This window comes from Trichosurus vulpecula, chromosome 5 (genome assembly GCF_011100635.1).
Source record: "Trichosurus vulpecula isolate mTriVul1 chromosome 5, mTriVul1.pri, whole genome shotgun sequence".
In the NCBI taxonomy this organism is placed as follows: Eukaryota; Metazoa; Chordata; class Mammalia; order Diprotodontia; family Phalangeridae; genus Trichosurus; species Trichosurus vulpecula.
Window position 1 is genome coordinate 270,012,530 of NC_050577.1, and position 16,660 is coordinate 270,029,189.

Consider the following 16,660-nt stretch of genomic DNA (forward strand, 5'->3'; position numbering starts at 1 on the left):
CAGTTACTAAGATACAGCAGACTCTTTTGCCATGGAACCATTCCAGAATGCCGCTGAAAACTGGGTCCTTCGAAGTCAGCCTGCTCATCCACTCACTCTCTAATAGCATCCTGTCAAACACTTCTTTTAGTGGACTCCTGCTTTGCTTCCTCCTCCAAGAAGACCTCCCATACTAACACTGTCCATCCAACAACCCAGTAACATCATCCCTTCTCCAAGACCTCCCATATTACACTGTCTGTCCTCCAACCCAGTAACACCATCCCTTCTCCAAGAAGACCTCCCATATCAACACTGTCCATCCTCCAACCCAGTAATACCAGCCCTTCTCCAAGAAGACCTCCCACACTAACACTGTCCATCCAACAACCCAGTAACACCATCCCTTCTCCAAGAAGACCTCCCATATTACATTGTCCGTCTTCCAACCCAGTAACACCATCCCTGACCCACCTTTCCTCCTCAATATTCTTTCATTAATTATTGAGGTTTCCTGATCTCCCTAAAAAAAACCTTTGTTTATACACACACACACACACACACACATTTGTATCTTGGCATTAAAAATCTTAGAGTAGGAAAAGTATTCGGATAAATTGTAAATATCTATAATATAAAAACAAAACTCATAATGAGACTTAAAAAAAATCCCTAGTTCAATTCACATCATTCTACAGATGGAGAGAGAAACCAAAGCCGTTAGCTTGGCCAAGATCATACAGCTAACTTCTAGCAGAGCCAGGACCAATACCTAGTTTTTCTGTCTTCTCAAATCCTTTGCTCTTTCTGAAAGCAAGGATTTGGTTTGCCCTTTATATGTCTCTTCTTTAAGATGCATTCCAAGCCCCTGGAACATTGCTCTGTGTTCCTTGGCATTGACACAAACTTGCTGACAGATTCAGAATGAGAAAGAAGAGAAAGACCCCAAAGGATGCTAGACCAACCCTTAGAAACCTTACCCTTTCAAACTGCCAAACAGGTCTTCAGTGACCTTGTGTACCTGAAGTACTTCCTCTCGGATGAGGGTGATGTACAAGGAGCCTTGCAGGCCCAGCTTCCACAGTTTCTGGCATTGGGGGTTGGCATTAAGGCACCCATGGCACAAGAGGAACCCTACTACAAGTGGGAAAGATAATAGAGAGAAGGAAGTTCAGAGGTTAGAGCCCTTGGGCTTCACTGTTTTATCATCAAACTGCCTTCAGCCCCATTGCCGGAACACTTACTAAGAATCCAACGTTCCATCACCTCTAAGGAGAGATACTCACAGGCCATCTGAGGGAAAGAGAGGGAGAGAGGTCAAGTCAGCTTGTCTATCCCCTGGAGGAGAAGGGCAACCCGCGGGAAGAGGAGGCGGCTGAAGGACGAGCAAGGACTCTTACTACTGGTTGAGTCACAGATGAGGCCAGATGAACTAACATAGGACTCAATTTACCATTTAACTGAGTGAACCAGGCAGACCTAACTGGGTGAAAGAAACCGTAACAGGGGCTGAAGAAATTGGAGGAAGGGGCACAAATAGAAAAGGGAAGAGAAATAGAGGCACGATGGAAAAAAATTTACATTCTACAAGTTATATCAATATCTCAGGCATTATTAGAAACATGAGTAGAACACTGGGAGGTAGGACTCTGAAGCTTTCGCTGACCAACCCTGACCACACTGATCTCTTCATCCTCTACCCTCCTTGCCTGTTCAGTGTCTACATCACTCATCTGGTACTTATTTTGTGCTGCCTTATGAGTTATTTTTGTATACCATGTTTCCCTAACTAGACTGCCATTCTCTGAGGATAGGGATTAACTTTTTCATCTTTGTTTCTCTTCTCCCTCCCTACTCAGACTCCTGACCCAAAATAAATAAATACTCACTATTCATAGAACAAATTACAAGCTTAGGAGTTTGGACTTTATTCTGTACATGATGGGAAGCTATTGAAGATGTCTGAGAAGGGGAGTAGCATGATCAGAATCATGCCTTAGGAATCTTTACTCTCACAGCAACATATAGAATGAATTGCAACAGGGAGACACTGGATAAAGAAGCTATTGGAGTTAGTTTTAGTGAGAACCGTAGCTATAGATTTGGAAGTTATCCATAAACTGGCATTGTGGGAGTGGATGAATGGAGAAGGGCAAAATTATCAAGAGGAACGAAGAGCGCTTTGGGGAATGTCTAAGATAAAAGGAAGCTTCAAAGACAGCTTTGTGCTGCCAAGTAGATGCTCAAAAAATATTAGTTGATTAATTGGAGGCCTTGATTGGATACCCTGATGGTACTTCAGTTTTCCCTCTACTTAGTCATTCAATAAATATTAATGAATGCCTACAATGTATAAAACAAACACAAATTCTTACACTTACCCCAATCTCCAAACCAATCCACAAATATCCACCAGCCAAGAAATTCTGACTTGTCCCTTTCAGGTAATTCAGAGACAATGCTCAGTTCTCCTGGTGATCCAGGACATCCTGGGCCTGAAAGAACCACCCTTCCCCACAACTGGCCTTAGCTATCACCACAGCCGGCCAATGGAGGGAACTGACCGTATCTGAGCTGGCAGGGTTGATCATGGTTGGGGGAGCGCTGATGAGGCTCAGAAGCTGGGCGCTCCGCCACTGCTCAGCACCCTGGTTCCTTCGAGTAAAGAGGAAGTGCAGGGAGAGGAGGGCCCCACTAACAGCCTATGGAGAGAGACAAAGAGAACCCAAGAATGAAGGTACAACAAGGAGGTGAATAAACTGAATTCTGAGGATTTTTCCCCTGCCCCAGAGGCTTGCCTTTGTGTGGGGGCCAAACTCCTCTGTCAGCTTCTTGAGGGGATGATCATATTCCAAAACCATCTGGCCCAAACGAGCAAAGCTGGGGTCACTGGGAGAAGAATTTGAGAATATTATAGGCCTTCCTTTACCCACCTGCTCATCCACGAGGGGCCTCAGGGGAGAGAGAGTCCTGGAAGGCATGCCTCAGTCTCTGAGTTTTTTTTTTCAATTTGGCTAGAATTGATTTATTTCATCTGTCTGTAAACAAGGTGTTTTAATAGTTATGGCATTTTTTGAAATGCATGTTAAATTAGATGAGTCAGACTGTATCCCAGGTGCGACAAAGTACAGGAAAAGAAACGGACAAGAATTTGGAGATGGGATCTATAGGATCATAGCTCTAGGGCCAGAATGGACCTCCAATGTCATTGAGCTCAACCCCATCCTTGTACAGGTGAAGAAACTGAGGCCCAGAGAGGTGCAGTCAATTGTCCAAGGAAGTAAGGAACAGCGGTAGTATTTTAATCCAAGATCTCTGATGCCCAATGCAAAGTTCTCTCCACTCACTTCCTTAAATGCTTTATTTAGAATCATAGTTCAAGAGCTAGAAGAGACTTCAAAGGAGGTCTTATACAGATGAGGAAACTGAGGCCAATGGGGGTTAAATGACTTGTCTAAGGTCACACAGGGAGTGAATGAATATCAGAGCTTAGATTTGAATACAGATTATCTGACATCAAATTCTGAAATTTTTCCACCGCTGCAACCCTCATATGTACACACAGAATCAAATCTATGTTCACAGGCCAGTGTCCCACTTTGCCCCCTTCCCAAGAGATGTATTAAGCCCATGGACTACATATACACACAGATATCCCAGCTCATGTATGCTATACTCTGTATAAAGAGAACAAAATACCCCAAATGTGGAAGCCCATAAACCTCCTCCCTTAATTGTGTACCAAAACAAGAAGCCCAGTACTGGGCACATGATAGGCCCCCCACCGGTACTTGGGCTCCTAGAATACCCAAGTTGGAAGGGACCTTAAGGCAAACCCTACCTGAAGCATGAATCCCCTAGCCTCTGATGGAATACCTCCAGAGATCAGGGACTCAGCTGATGGAATCAAAAGTCAAGTAATGGACATGACCCCCAAAATAGATGCATACCAGCATCCTAAGGGGAATATGTACATGCACACTAGGCCAGTCTACAAATATGGGTGCATATGTCAACATGTTTGAGAGCTCTGATTATTTCCCCATCCTACATAGAGCAGTGGAAAGAGGGCAGCATCTGGTGCCAAAGTACTAGGCTTTACATCCTCACTGTATCACCAACTAACCAATGTGACTTTGAGCAAGTGACTTCACCTTTCTAGCGTTAGTTTCCTTGTCTATAAAACAGGGGAGTTAGTCTAGAGAAGAAGTTTTGAACGCTTGGCCTACTGGCCTCATGAAAGATACAACATTCCAAGTGCAGCCTGAACCAGATTAAAATGCTGTTATTCTGTCATGTCTCTTTGTGACCCCATTTGCAATTTTCTTAGCATGGTCTGTCATTTCCTTCTCCAGCTCAGTTTACAGATGAAGAAATTGAGGCAACCAGGGTTCAGTGACTTGTTCAGGGTCACACAGTTAGTAAAGTGTCCTGAGACCACATTTGAACTCAGGAAGGTGAGTGACACCAGGCCCAGCACTCTATCCACTGCTCCACTTAGTTGTCCCTAGATTAAATGTAGTTGGGGAATATTTAACAAAATAAATAAAAATGCAATAAAACATAAATAATATTAATATATGGTTTTCTAAATCAATATGCAGCCCCCAGGGATCCTTATGTACAGTTTAGTGGTCCCCATTTCTATTTGAATTTGACCTCACTGGACTAGATGACCTTTAAAGTCCTCTCTAGTTCTAAATCTACGATCCTAAAATCCCACAGTACCTCAGCCCTCAAGTTCTCGAGTTGTACTCAGATTGTCAGGTCTAAATATATGTACTAATGGAGCTCGAAAGGCTGTACCTAATACACAAATCATTTAGGTTTTGCTTGGAACACGTTATAGTAAATGTCATTTCTCACAGCGTTATTTTCTTGATTTTCTTTCTACTCATATTAAGCAAAGTAAGACTGCATTCCCTTTGTAATTCCCTACAGTGGGGCTCAGACGAGCACACGGAGGCAGGGCGGAGGCAGAAGCCAAACCAATATTAAAAATGTACCATGTGCAATGCAAAGGGAAAAGTTGATATTCATGAGTTGGCTCTATGTTCATCTGCACCTGGCTCATAGGAAATTCAAGTTGTTTTCATTTCTAGGAGTTATGTGTCTCCATCTGGACCATAAACTCCCAGAGGTCAAGAAGCATCTCTTCTATTCTCTCCATAGCCAACCCCCATCTCAAAGCCCCAAGGATAGGGCTCTTGGAACAGTGGTTTCCCTTGACCTACCTGTGCCCCTGTGTCATCTCAAAGGCACAGTTATACATGCCAATGAGTACCCTCCGGTCCTCAATCCGTGACAGCAGCAAGATAACTGAAGTGTAGGTCACAATTAGGTCCAAGTAGCTCCGAGTAAAGTCAAAGTTGAGGTTCTATAAGGAAAAAAAGGTGGGGGGCAGAGAGGAATGCAGGTCAGACAGCCCATTAATTTGGACCTTCCCACTCCCCCACCTTCTACCAGGTACTACTTCAGTTGATGGATTTAATTGGTGATCTCTCCCAGGTGGGATCAGTCTATATGAATCAGGAGAAGGTAGAAGGAAAGCAGAGACTGTGGGGAATAGGAAAAGAAAGAGGCAGAGGTTGGGAAAGAGACCATAGAGCAAAGGAGCAAGGACTAAAAGAAGGCAAGGGATAGAAAAAAAGCAAAACAAATGAGAAAACACTCAGAGAGCAAAGGAGATTTCTGTACTTGTTTACATTAAATAAATTCCATCAAAGGCATGCTTAACGTGTAAATATATGTTAAATAGTCGTTATCTTGGGTCCTTTCGGTAATAGAATTGTAGTCTCAGGAAAATACAAACTAAGATAGACATTTCCCTAATCCCATTAGAGTCCCCAATGCCCTGTTCAAAGTAAGCACTAAATATTCATAAGATCACAGAATTAGAGATGGAAGGAACCTCCAAAGACTTTTAGTCCAGCTCTCTCCTTCTACAAATGAGGCAACTGAGACCCTGGGAGATTCAAAGACTTACCCAAAGCCACACAGGTAGTATCAAAGATACATTTGAACCCAGGTCCTATGTCTCCAAAGTAAATTCTTTCCCCCCTGTACCATGCTACCTAAATGCCCATTGAGTGGCTTCATTTAATTCCCACTACCCTTTCTCCAAACTGTCTTGCCTCCCCCAACCCTCCTTCTGGGTGTCCTTTCTCATAGCCATCCCACTGACGCAGGGCAGGCGAGGAGGACACAGAGGGCCTTACTATGTCGAAATGGCACTGGCAGGCATCAATGGTGTTGAGAAGCTCATATACGTGATCCTGAGGAGAGAAGTCAAGACAGAAGCAGATGTAAGATGGGGACGTGGGAAAGAGGAAATACTCTAACTTGAATTTGAGGGAAAGAGCTCTTTGGCTTCAAAGGGAAAGGGATGACAAAGCGGAGGAGGGAAGGTAGGCGCTCAGCATAACTTAAAAGTTTCCTATCATGCCTCAAACTCCAGAAGATGTAGGGTAAATAAGGCAAAGGACACTCCCCAAAGGCAGTTATGACTGGTTTTAGCTAATATTTCTTATCGAAAGAAATACTGGACTGAACATAAGCAGCCTCCCCTACAGTGGCTCTTAACCTGAGGTCCATGAAATTGTTTTTTTTTAATTTCAATATTTTGATAACTATTTCAGTACCATTAGTTTCCCTTGTGAGCCTATGTATTTTATTTTTTACATTTAAAAGCATTCTTCTGAGAAAGGGTCCATAAGCTTCACCAGACTGGCAGAGGGGCTCATGAAACAAAAACTGTTAAGGAGTCTTATTCTAAAATGCTATCTCTTTGAAAGAAAACAAGTACTGAAAAATAATGCCACCATAGGTATTATCATAAATACTCCATCCTCAAGTAGGGGGGAAACAGTGGTCTATAAAAGGACTGGAGTGCTTCATATTCTATCATCAGTTTTTCTAAAATATGACCAGAACATACCTCAGTGCTAGACATTATCCCCTTATTGCAAGTAAAATTAAAGTGAATTCTTAAAATCATATTTTGGGATGCTGGTGATATAACTCTCTAATGAGTTTATCGTATAATACTATATTTTATAGCAATTTATGCTAGTAGACTGGAAGTTCCATGAGGGCAGGAACCAGGTCTTATCTAAGATTTTTATCTCTCCAGTGCCCTGCAGTGGTCTACACATAATAAATATGTTTGATAAATGACAGCTGCATTGTATTATATTGGGAAAGATTACCCAAGGCACTTCAGTCAGTTTCTATGTTGGCAGGGCACACTCAGCTATGACCCCTCCCAACCTAAAAGTTATGCCTAATGGTCTACATGTCATTAAACAAATGCTAGATTGCCTTTGGAGAAAGTCCAGTCCTTGAACCAAGCCAACTTCCCCCAAAGATACTTTTTCCCCCTTTTTAGATAAGGGCCTCAGTCACAGAATCAAAGAAGTTTAGCATTAGAAGGGACAACATGGTCAGGGACCATGACCTCTGCTGTCTTCCCTAGGAACTTAAGCCAGGATCTCCAAGGTCCTCTCATCTTTCCTGAACTCTTTATCGCAGTGCCTTCCCTCTGTCAATTATTCTTGACTATTCTGTATAAAGCTCGCTTTGTATATATTTGTTTGTATGTTGTCTCCCCTATTAGATTGTAAGCCCCTTGAGGGCAGGAACCATCTTTTGCTTCATTTTGTATTCCCATGCTTAGCCCAGTGTCTGACACACAGTAAACACTTAATAAATGTTTATTGATTGGTTGATTAATCCAACTCCTTCATTTTAAAAACATGAACTATGGAAATATATGGGAAACTGAGCTCCATAGTGGTCAAGGTACTTGGCCAAGATGAAGTGAATCAGATGAAATTAAAGTGAACTGGCAAGATCACACATTTGATATGACAGACAGAATGCTTCAACATAGCTATCGTGTAATACTATACCTTAGAGTTATCTGCATTGTGGCCAATTGCTAAGGCTCATGGTTCCCTTCTACCTTGTAAATGCTCTCAGTTCAAGTCTCCAGTACAGTAGCACCTGTCCCTTTTCCAGTGCCATGTATCTCCTTTGCTAAGCTTCCTATCTCCCAACTTCCCCGTCATCTCATCCTATAGGAGATCCCAGCTTAAGTTCCTAGGGAAGACAGCCAAGGTCATGGTCCCTGACCATGTTGCCTTTTAGATAGACCTCCTAATTCCACCATCAATGGTTTTGATTGTTAAGATGAAGATGGATTTAATCTTAAACACTTTAGATTAACAACCTTCTGGGAGAGGGAAAGGACTGCACAGGGTCCCTCCCTGTTATCTCAAGGCTGGGACAGAATTAGAGGCTACTCACCCGAAATTCCATGACATCTACAAATGATTGGTAATAGCTGGTGAGGAATCTGACAATCTCTGCTTTATCCCTGTGAACAGGTCCTAAGTGTTGCTGGGAAGAACACAAAACAGAGAAAAAAAAATAGAATTGGGCTCAACTAACTTCCAGAAGGATTTGGGTTAGACATGAAGAACTTCCTAACGGATGCTAAAATATGACTAAGGGAAATAATGTTCCTCTTTGGAGAACCCTGCACAGGGGAGATAGCCTGAGACAGTTTCAGTGTGGTCCTTCCTAGACCCGGAAGGCTACATGAAATGACTTCTTTCAAAGCCCCTTCCCACTGAGGAAATCAATAATGAATTTATGGCCACACTAGGAAATTTAGATGTTAAAAGATTTAGAAGACATAAAATAGAATAAGAAGTAGGAAATTTGGGGTTGAAGTAGGTGGGTATTACAATAGACAAGAAAATAAATAAATTTCAATAATTTTTAAACTCATTTATTTAAATTTTTTTAATTTATTTAAACTTTAAATTAAATTAAATATTTTTTTAAAATTCAAAAAAAATTTTAATAAAAAGAAAATTAAATAAATAGATAAGAAAATTAAAACAGATAAGAAAAAGTGAGCAAGGACTCATCAGATAGGAAAAGAGGACAGATGGAAACCTGGAAAAGCTTTGGCTTTGAGGGAAGACAAGATAATAACAACTTAAATGTACATAGCATTTTTCTTAAACAAAGTGCTTTCTGTAGAACAGATAACAGTGTATAGAGCTCTGGGCCTGGAGTCAGGAAGACCTGAGTTCAAAACCAGCCTCAGACATTTACTTGCTGCATGACCCTGGGCAAACCACTTAGCCTCTCTTTGTCTCCATTTCCTCACCTGTAAAAAAGTGATTTTACAGGTGAGAAAACTGAGACTCAGAGAGATTAAAGCTACTTGCAAAAGGCAGAGCCAAGATGGTGGAGAAAAGGCAGGAACTCACTTGACCTCTCCCCAAAACCTCACCAAACAACTTTAAATAATGCCTCAAAACAAATTCTAGAACAGCAGAACCCATAAAAGGCCAGAGTGAAACAATTTTCCAACCCAAGACAACTTAGAAAGTCATCAGGAAAGGTTTGTTGTACCAGAATGAGAGTGGAGTACTGTCCAGTGCAGGCCCCACACCAGCAAACCAGGAGTATGCCTTGGAGGTGACTAAATCAGTAGTAGAAGTGGCAGTAGCCAGACTTCTCAGCCCACAGATGGTAAGGGAGTCAGACAGCTGGTCAAAAGGAGATTACAGGAGTCCCTCTGCTGGTACTGAGGGCAGGACTCTTTTGTATTGCCCATGTTTGAATCTGGGTTGCAGTACCTTGGTCTCAGTCTCAGGGCAAGGGGGTTCACTAGCACACCAGGGGCTTATAGCTATGAGAGAGGTGGGACCCTGGTCATAGCTCCAGGGTGGAAAAGAGTGCTTGTGGTGACTCATAGACCAAAGCATAGGCCAGGACAACAGTAAACACACCTCTCCCTAAATCATACCACCTTGGAAGAACTGAAAACTTACAGGTCTCCAGAATTATCTCTGAAAACAGTTATATAAAATATCTGAGGCTTGGGATGGTGCCCCCTCCACTCTGGAAGCAGAGATCCACTTTAACATAGAGTTAAAAGTCAAGAAATAGGCTGGGAAAAAGAACAAACAGAAAAAAAAAAAAAAAGACCCTGATTGTAAAGTTACTATGGTAACAGGGAAGATCAAAACACAAACTCAGAAGAAGACAACAAAATCAAAGTTTTCACATCAAAAGTCTCAAAGGAAAATAAGAATTGGTCTCAGGCTATGGAAGAGCTCAAAAAAGATTTTAAAAATCAAGTAAGAGAGGTGGAGGAAAAAATGGGAAAAGAATGAGAGTGATGCAAGAAAATCATGAAAAAGAATCAGCAGCTTGGTAAAGGAGGCATAAAAAGTACTGAAGAAAATAACACCTTGGGGCAGGTAGGTGGTCCATTAGATAGAGCACTGGCCCTGGAGTTAGGAGGACCTGAGTTCAAATCCAGCCTCAGATACTTGCCACTTACTAGCTATGTGACCCTGGGCAAGTCATTTAACCCCAACTGCCTGACCAAAAAAAAATTAATATTTTTTTAAAAGAAAAGAACACCTTTAAAAAAACCGAATAAGCCAAATAGCAAAAGTAGCACAAAAATCCAAAGAGAAGAATGACTTGAAAGCAGAATTGGCCACATGGAAAAAGTTATACAAAAATTCACTGAAGAAAAGAATTCCTTAAAAAGTAGAAACGACTAAATGGAAAGGGAAGTACAAAAGCTCACTGAAGAAAATAATTCCTTAAAAATTAGAATTGGGCAAGTGGGAGCTAATGACTTTATGAGGCATCAAGAAACAATAAAACAAAACCAAAAGAATGAAGAAATAGAAGAAAATGAATGTGAAACATCTCATTGGAAAAAAATTGACCTAGAGAATATATCCAAGGGAGATAATTTAAGAATTATTGGATCACCTGAAAGTGATGATCAAAAAAGAAGCTAAACCATCATCTTTTAAGAAATTATCAAGAAAAACTGTCCTGATATTCTAGAACCAGAGGGTTAAAATAGAAATTGAAAAAAATCTACTGATCACCTCCTGCAAAAGATCCCAAAAGGAAAACCCTCAGGAATATTATAGCCAAATTCCAGAGCTCCCAGGTCAAGGAGAAAATATTGCAAGCAAGACAAAAAGAAACAGTTCAAATATCATGGAGCCACAGTCAGGATAACACAAGATTTAGCAGATTCTACATTAAAGGATCAGAGGGCTTGGAATATGACATTCCAGAGGAAAAAGAGCTAGAATTACAACCAAGAATCAGATCATAATTCTTCAGGGGAAAAATGGCTTTTCAATGAAATAGAAGACTTTCAAGCTTTCTTGATGAAAAGACCAGAGCTGAATAGAAAATCTGATTTTCAAATACAAGACTCAAGAGAAGCATAAAAAGGTAAACAGGAAAGAGAAATCATAAGGGATTCAATAATGTTAAACTGTTTACATTCAGACATGACAAAATGATACTTGTAACTCCTAAAACTTTCTCATTACTATGGCAGTTAGAAGGAATATACATAGACAGAGGACACAGGTGTGAGTTGAATATTATGAAATAATTATCTAAAAAAGTAAAAATTAAGGGGTGAGAAAGAGGAATGCATTGGGAGAACAGGAAAGGGAAAGGTAGAATGGGGTAAATTATCTAACATAAAAGAGACATGAAAGAGCTTTTACAGTGGAGAGGAAGATGAGGGGGGGGAAGTGGGAGGAAGAACACAAGTACCTTATTCTCATTGGAATTGGCTCAAAAAGGGAATTAACATAACACATTCAACTGAGTATAGAAATCTATCTTACCCTACAGGAAAGTAAGAGGGGAAAAGGATAATAGAAGGGGGTGCTGGTAGGGATTTTTGAAGGGAGGGTGGATTAGGGAGGGTAAAAGTCAGAAGCAAAACACTTTTGAGAATGGACAGGGTGAAAGGAAAGAGAGAGTGGGATAAATAGGGGGAAATAGAATGGAGGAAAATATATAGTAATCATAACTGTGGAAAAAAATTTACAGCAAGTTTCTCTGATAAAGACCTCATTTCTCAAATATATAGAGAACTGAGTCAAATTTATAGAAATAAGAACCATTCTTCAATTGATAAATGGTCAAAGGACATGAACAGGTAGTTTTCAGATGAAGGAACCAAAGCTATCTATAGTCATATGAAAAAATACTCTAAATCATTATAGATTAGAGAAGTGCAAATTAAAACAACTCTGAGCTACAACCCCACATCTATCAGATTGGCTAATGTGACAGAAAAGGAAAATAACAAATGTTGGAGGGGATACGGGGAAATTGAGACACTGACACGCTATTGTTGAAGTAGTAAACTGATTCAACCATTCTAGAGATCAATTTGGAATTATGCCCAATGGGCTATAAAATTGCACATACCCTTTGACCAAGGATTACCACTACTAGGTCCATATCCCAAAGAGATAAAAAACAAAAAGGAAAAGGACCTATTTGTACCAAAATAGTTATAGCAGCTCTTTTAGTGGTGGCAAAGAACTGGAAATTGAAGGGATATCCATCGAGTGGGGAATGGCTGAACAAGTCATTGCATAAGATTGTGATGAATACTATGGTGCTATAAGAAACAACAAACAGGATGCTCTCAGAAAAACCTGGAAAGACTTACGTGAAGTGATGCAAAGGGAAATGAGCAGAACCAGGGGGACATTGTATACAGTAACAGCAATATTATATGATGATCAACTGTGAATGACTTACTTATTCTCAGCAAAACAATGACCCAAGACAATTCTGAAGGACAGAGGATTAAAAAAAAAAAGCTATGTACCTCTAGATAAAGAACTGATGGAGTCTGAATGCAAATCGAAACATAATTTTTCCTTATTTTCCTTGGATTTTTTTGTCTGTTTTCTTTCACAACAAGATTAACATGGAAATATGTTTTTGATGACTGCACATGTATAATCTATATCAAACTGCTTACCTTCTCAATGAGGGGGAAGGGGAAGGACAGAATTTGGAACTCAAAAAAATTTTTAATAAATGTTAAAAATTGTTTATACATGTAATTGGGGAAAAAATAAAATATAATTTTTTTAAAAGAAAAAGGAAATAGAACCCCTTAGCCATGGTCAAATGTCAATGTCAGAGTGGGGATTCTACCCAGAGTATATACTCTTTCTATTATACCAAACTGTGCTAGAAAAAAGGAGAGTTAATGAGAAAGGGGCTCAACAAAGTTAGAAGTAAGCGTGAGGTAAGAGGGTGAACCTGGGAACTACCATCTAAGAAAAGGAATCAAGTAACAATCTGTTAGGCTGATCTAGTTTTCTTCCTCTAAAATAACCTAGGTCCATGAACACTGAAAAAATATTTTTAATAACTCGATTTCAATATATTTGGCTTCCTTTATATCGCTATGTATTTTATGTTATGCATTTAAAAATGCAGTTCGGAGGAAGGGTCCATAGGTTTCACCAGATTGACTACCCGAGGGGTTCAGGCACACAAAAATGGTCAGGAATTCCTGCTCTAAAAGAGTAAGCATTTTCAGAACCCCTGCGTTGGAGCAAGGGAGAGGGGCACTGCTTGGCCAATTGAAGTTCCCAGCCTTACATTCTCAGAAAGAATATTCAAAAGTTACAAAGTTATAACCCCAAAACAAAACAAATCAAAGAAAATGATTAGGCAATTCAGCGGGGTGGTGGCTAATAATAATCACGTAGCTCACAGGGCTGCAGGGAGGAACAAATGAGATAAAGTGCAAAAAGTACTTATGTAAATGCTAGTTATTGTTAAAATATTTAGGCTCCCACCCTCTACCAACTTTAGAAAAGGGGCAGCTGGAGAATGAGGGCCTAGTTCATCCTCAGGTGGGGCTGGGGTTAAGAGAGAACATGGCCAGTGGGGGTGTTTGCCTTGCTTGTACTATGCATGATAATTATAAAGATTTTATTTTCCTTTTCTTTTTTTTTTCCAAGGTGGCGAGTGGGAGAAGGGAGAGAAGATAAATGTTTGTTAGCTGAAAAAAAAATTTTTTTATTAAAAAAGAAAAGAGAGGAGAGGAGAGAGGCAGGCTTCTCACCGTGCTGCTTCGGACATCTATGTTGGGGAATTTCTTGCTGATGTACTTGACAGATGATTCCATGGACTTTTCCAGGAGAAACGGTGGCTTGGATTTAGGGTCTGAACAAGTCTGGGTAGAAGAAAACAGAGAGGGTCTCTACCTGCCATCTGACCATCTAGAAACGTCGCTCTGCCCGCCTCATTTATCCTTCCAATCCCACTTTAGGAAGGAGCGATCTGAGGATTATCCCCTTAGGACTGGTATCAGAGGGCTAGCTAAACTGGCTGGCCACAGAAACATCAGAGAATGGGAGGTACCCAAAGTTAATTGCTGCTCTCTGCTTGGCCCGGCACAAAGAGGAAGCTAAACTAACTAACACCCCTAACCAAGGCCGGAAGGAACAAGTTAGGCAGTCAGTCTGCCTGGGAGGCCTACAGCTAAAGTGGATTTGGAGGGAGGTTCAGAACACAATTTGACTTCTACAGCATGAGATCCTCCACAAAGGGCACTGTGGGTCCCATGGGTCAAAAACTCATTTATGAACAATATATTTAGTAGCTAAATGCATAAAACTCTTCCCTGCTCTTTTCCTCCCCAGCCCCCCACCCCATTCTCTGTTTTCTTCTCCTCCATCCCCACCCCTCTCTCTTCACTGGCTGTCCTCACCCCGCTTTTGCTCCACTTAATATCCATGTAACTCATTGCCCCCCCACGTTAGTGTGGGTTATCCCAGCCAGGAGGGGAAAAAATGGCTATATCTATCTCAAAAGACATTACCCTTCTCTACCCAGGCAATAGGTTCTCCCCTGTCCCCAGCTCTTCCATGATAAGGTTTCAGCTGAAGAGTCTATGTCAAATATCAGTATAAGGGTGAACCCTGGGATTCTGGTTCAAATCCTTTATCCAAGAGACTCAGAATAAAATGGTTGCTTCTGCCGTAGTGAAAAAAAACCAAACCAGATTCTCACAATGGTGTCAATCATAAAATCATAAATATAGAAGGCTGGAAGGGTCTCCAGGGGCCATCTAGTCCAATCCTATTATTCTTCTAATGAGGAAACACACACACACACACACACACACACACACACACACCTCTTTCAGGGAAATGAAGTGATTTTTCCCAAGGTCACCTAGGTAGTAATTGAGGCAGGATATTAACATGGACCATATGACTCTAGAGTTCATAGAGTTGTACCATGGTACTTCTCCCAATGACCAGTGTTGAGACTCAGACTAAGGAGAGAAGGAACTTGAGAAAGAACCCACCCATCTGGCCTCCTCATCCTGCTAGAGGACTCCATCTCCTCCTGTCCTTTAGTTGTGGCTAGAGACCACTCAAATGGGCAAAAAGTAAGGGTTAGTGTGGCAGAGTAAGCACTAACCTCTGAACTTAAGGGCCTCAGGACAGCAGATTCCTCTGACCCTAGAACTCTAGAGGCCAAAACCAGCCGATTCCACTCACCTTCTTGATGTTATAAATTCGAATGAGAACCCCACGCCCTCGGTCATTTAGGATGGTGAGTTTCTCGGTCAGCTTATGCTGGTAGCAGGAGGTCATCGACATGATGACCGCTGAGCTAGGGAGGATTTCTCGCTGTAAGACTGGATCACTAGAGTCACCCAAAGGCCCAGGGTGGGGAGAACTGGCCTGTTTGCTGAATCTGTCTTCCTGCTACCTCTGTGATTGGCTCCAGGAGTAAAAAGCTGTCATAGTTCACAAGCTCTGAGAGCTTTCTCCTACTTCCTTTTTGTAAATTCACCCCCAAGAGACTTCCCCTTTCTGGCCTTTCAGCATTTATTGGGGGGGGCGGGGGAATCAGGGAGGAGGGAAACTCCCAATTTTCTGTAAAACCAAACTCTTGCCTGGCATTCAAAGCCCACAATCCGGTCCCAGTCCAGCTCCTCTACAGGTATCCTCTATTCTTGACCTATTTACTGTTCCTATGACACTCCGGTTTAGCACGATCCCTTCAGCTAAAATGCCCTCCCCTACCCCCTCCCCCACAAACACATACAGTTCTCTCTACACATCTCAAACCTATCCCTTCTCTAAGGCCTTCCTCAAATCTAACTAATCCAGCTTCCTGTAAACTCCTCTGACATTTTTTGTTTAGCATTCATTACTTTCTCTCCATTTCCCTCCTATTTATCAGACCACCAGGCTCCTTTGTTCGGTCTTCATCCAGCTCGCACCCACTAAATGGGGATGTCCTCCCAGCACTCTGTCCTAAGCCTTCTTCCTTCCATATTATTTCACTTAATAATCTCGTCAGCTTCAATGGGTTCAATTATCAAATATCTGTTTCCCGGATCTCCATATCCAATCCTAAGTCCTCACCCGAGCTCCAGCCCTGCATTCCCAGCTACCTACTGAATATCTCCAACTGGATGTCTTATCTGGATATCTTCTCAAATTCAATATGTCCAAAATGGAACTCATCACCTCTCTCCCCCAAGTTCTCCCCTCTTCCAAATTTCCTTATTACTGACAAGGTGCTGGCATCCTTCCAATCGCTCAGGTCCCTAATCTCAGCATCATTGTCACTCTCATTTAAGATAACATATCTAATCATTTGCTAAATCTTGTCCTTCCTTCCTTTCTTTTTTTTTTTTTCTTTTGGAGGCAATGGGGATTAAGTGACTTACCCAGGGTCATTCAGATGCTCCCAACTCTAGGGTTGGTGCTCTGTCTAGTATGACACCTAGGCACCCCATCCTTTCTTCCTATCTGTCCTCTAC

At 41.4% G+C, this 16,660-nt stretch overlaps 1 protein-coding gene across 2 annotated transcripts in view; it reads right to left on the reverse strand.

Moving 5' to 3' along the window:
* Positions 1-15,573, reverse strand: part of NCKAP1L (NCK associated protein 1 like) — a 57,031-nt gene extending 41,458 nt beyond the window's left edge. The window contains exons 1-9 of one of the 2 annotated variants that reach the window (XM_036761071.1): positions 15,384-15,573; positions 13,937-14,047; positions 8,287-8,379; positions 6,198-6,254; positions 5,214-5,356; positions 2,778-2,868; positions 2,544-2,681; positions 1,224-1,272; positions 960-1,113 (exon numbers count right to left, since the gene is read on the reverse strand). In XM_036761071.1, coding sequence (XP_036616966.1) covers positions 960-1,113; positions 1,224-1,272; positions 2,544-2,681; positions 2,778-2,868; positions 5,214-5,356; positions 6,198-6,254; positions 8,287-8,379; positions 13,937-14,047; positions 15,384-15,485 — 938 coding nt within the window. In that variant the 5' untranslated portion in view covers positions 15,486-15,573. Of the gene's footprint in view, positions 1-959; positions 1,117-1,223; positions 1,273-2,543; positions 2,682-2,777; positions 2,869-5,213; positions 5,357-6,197; positions 6,255-8,286; positions 8,380-13,936; positions 14,048-15,383 lie in introns of both variants that reach the window. The other variant, XM_036761070.1, reaches the window with a different exon arrangement.
* Positions 15,574-16,660: the final 1,087 nt, after the last annotated feature.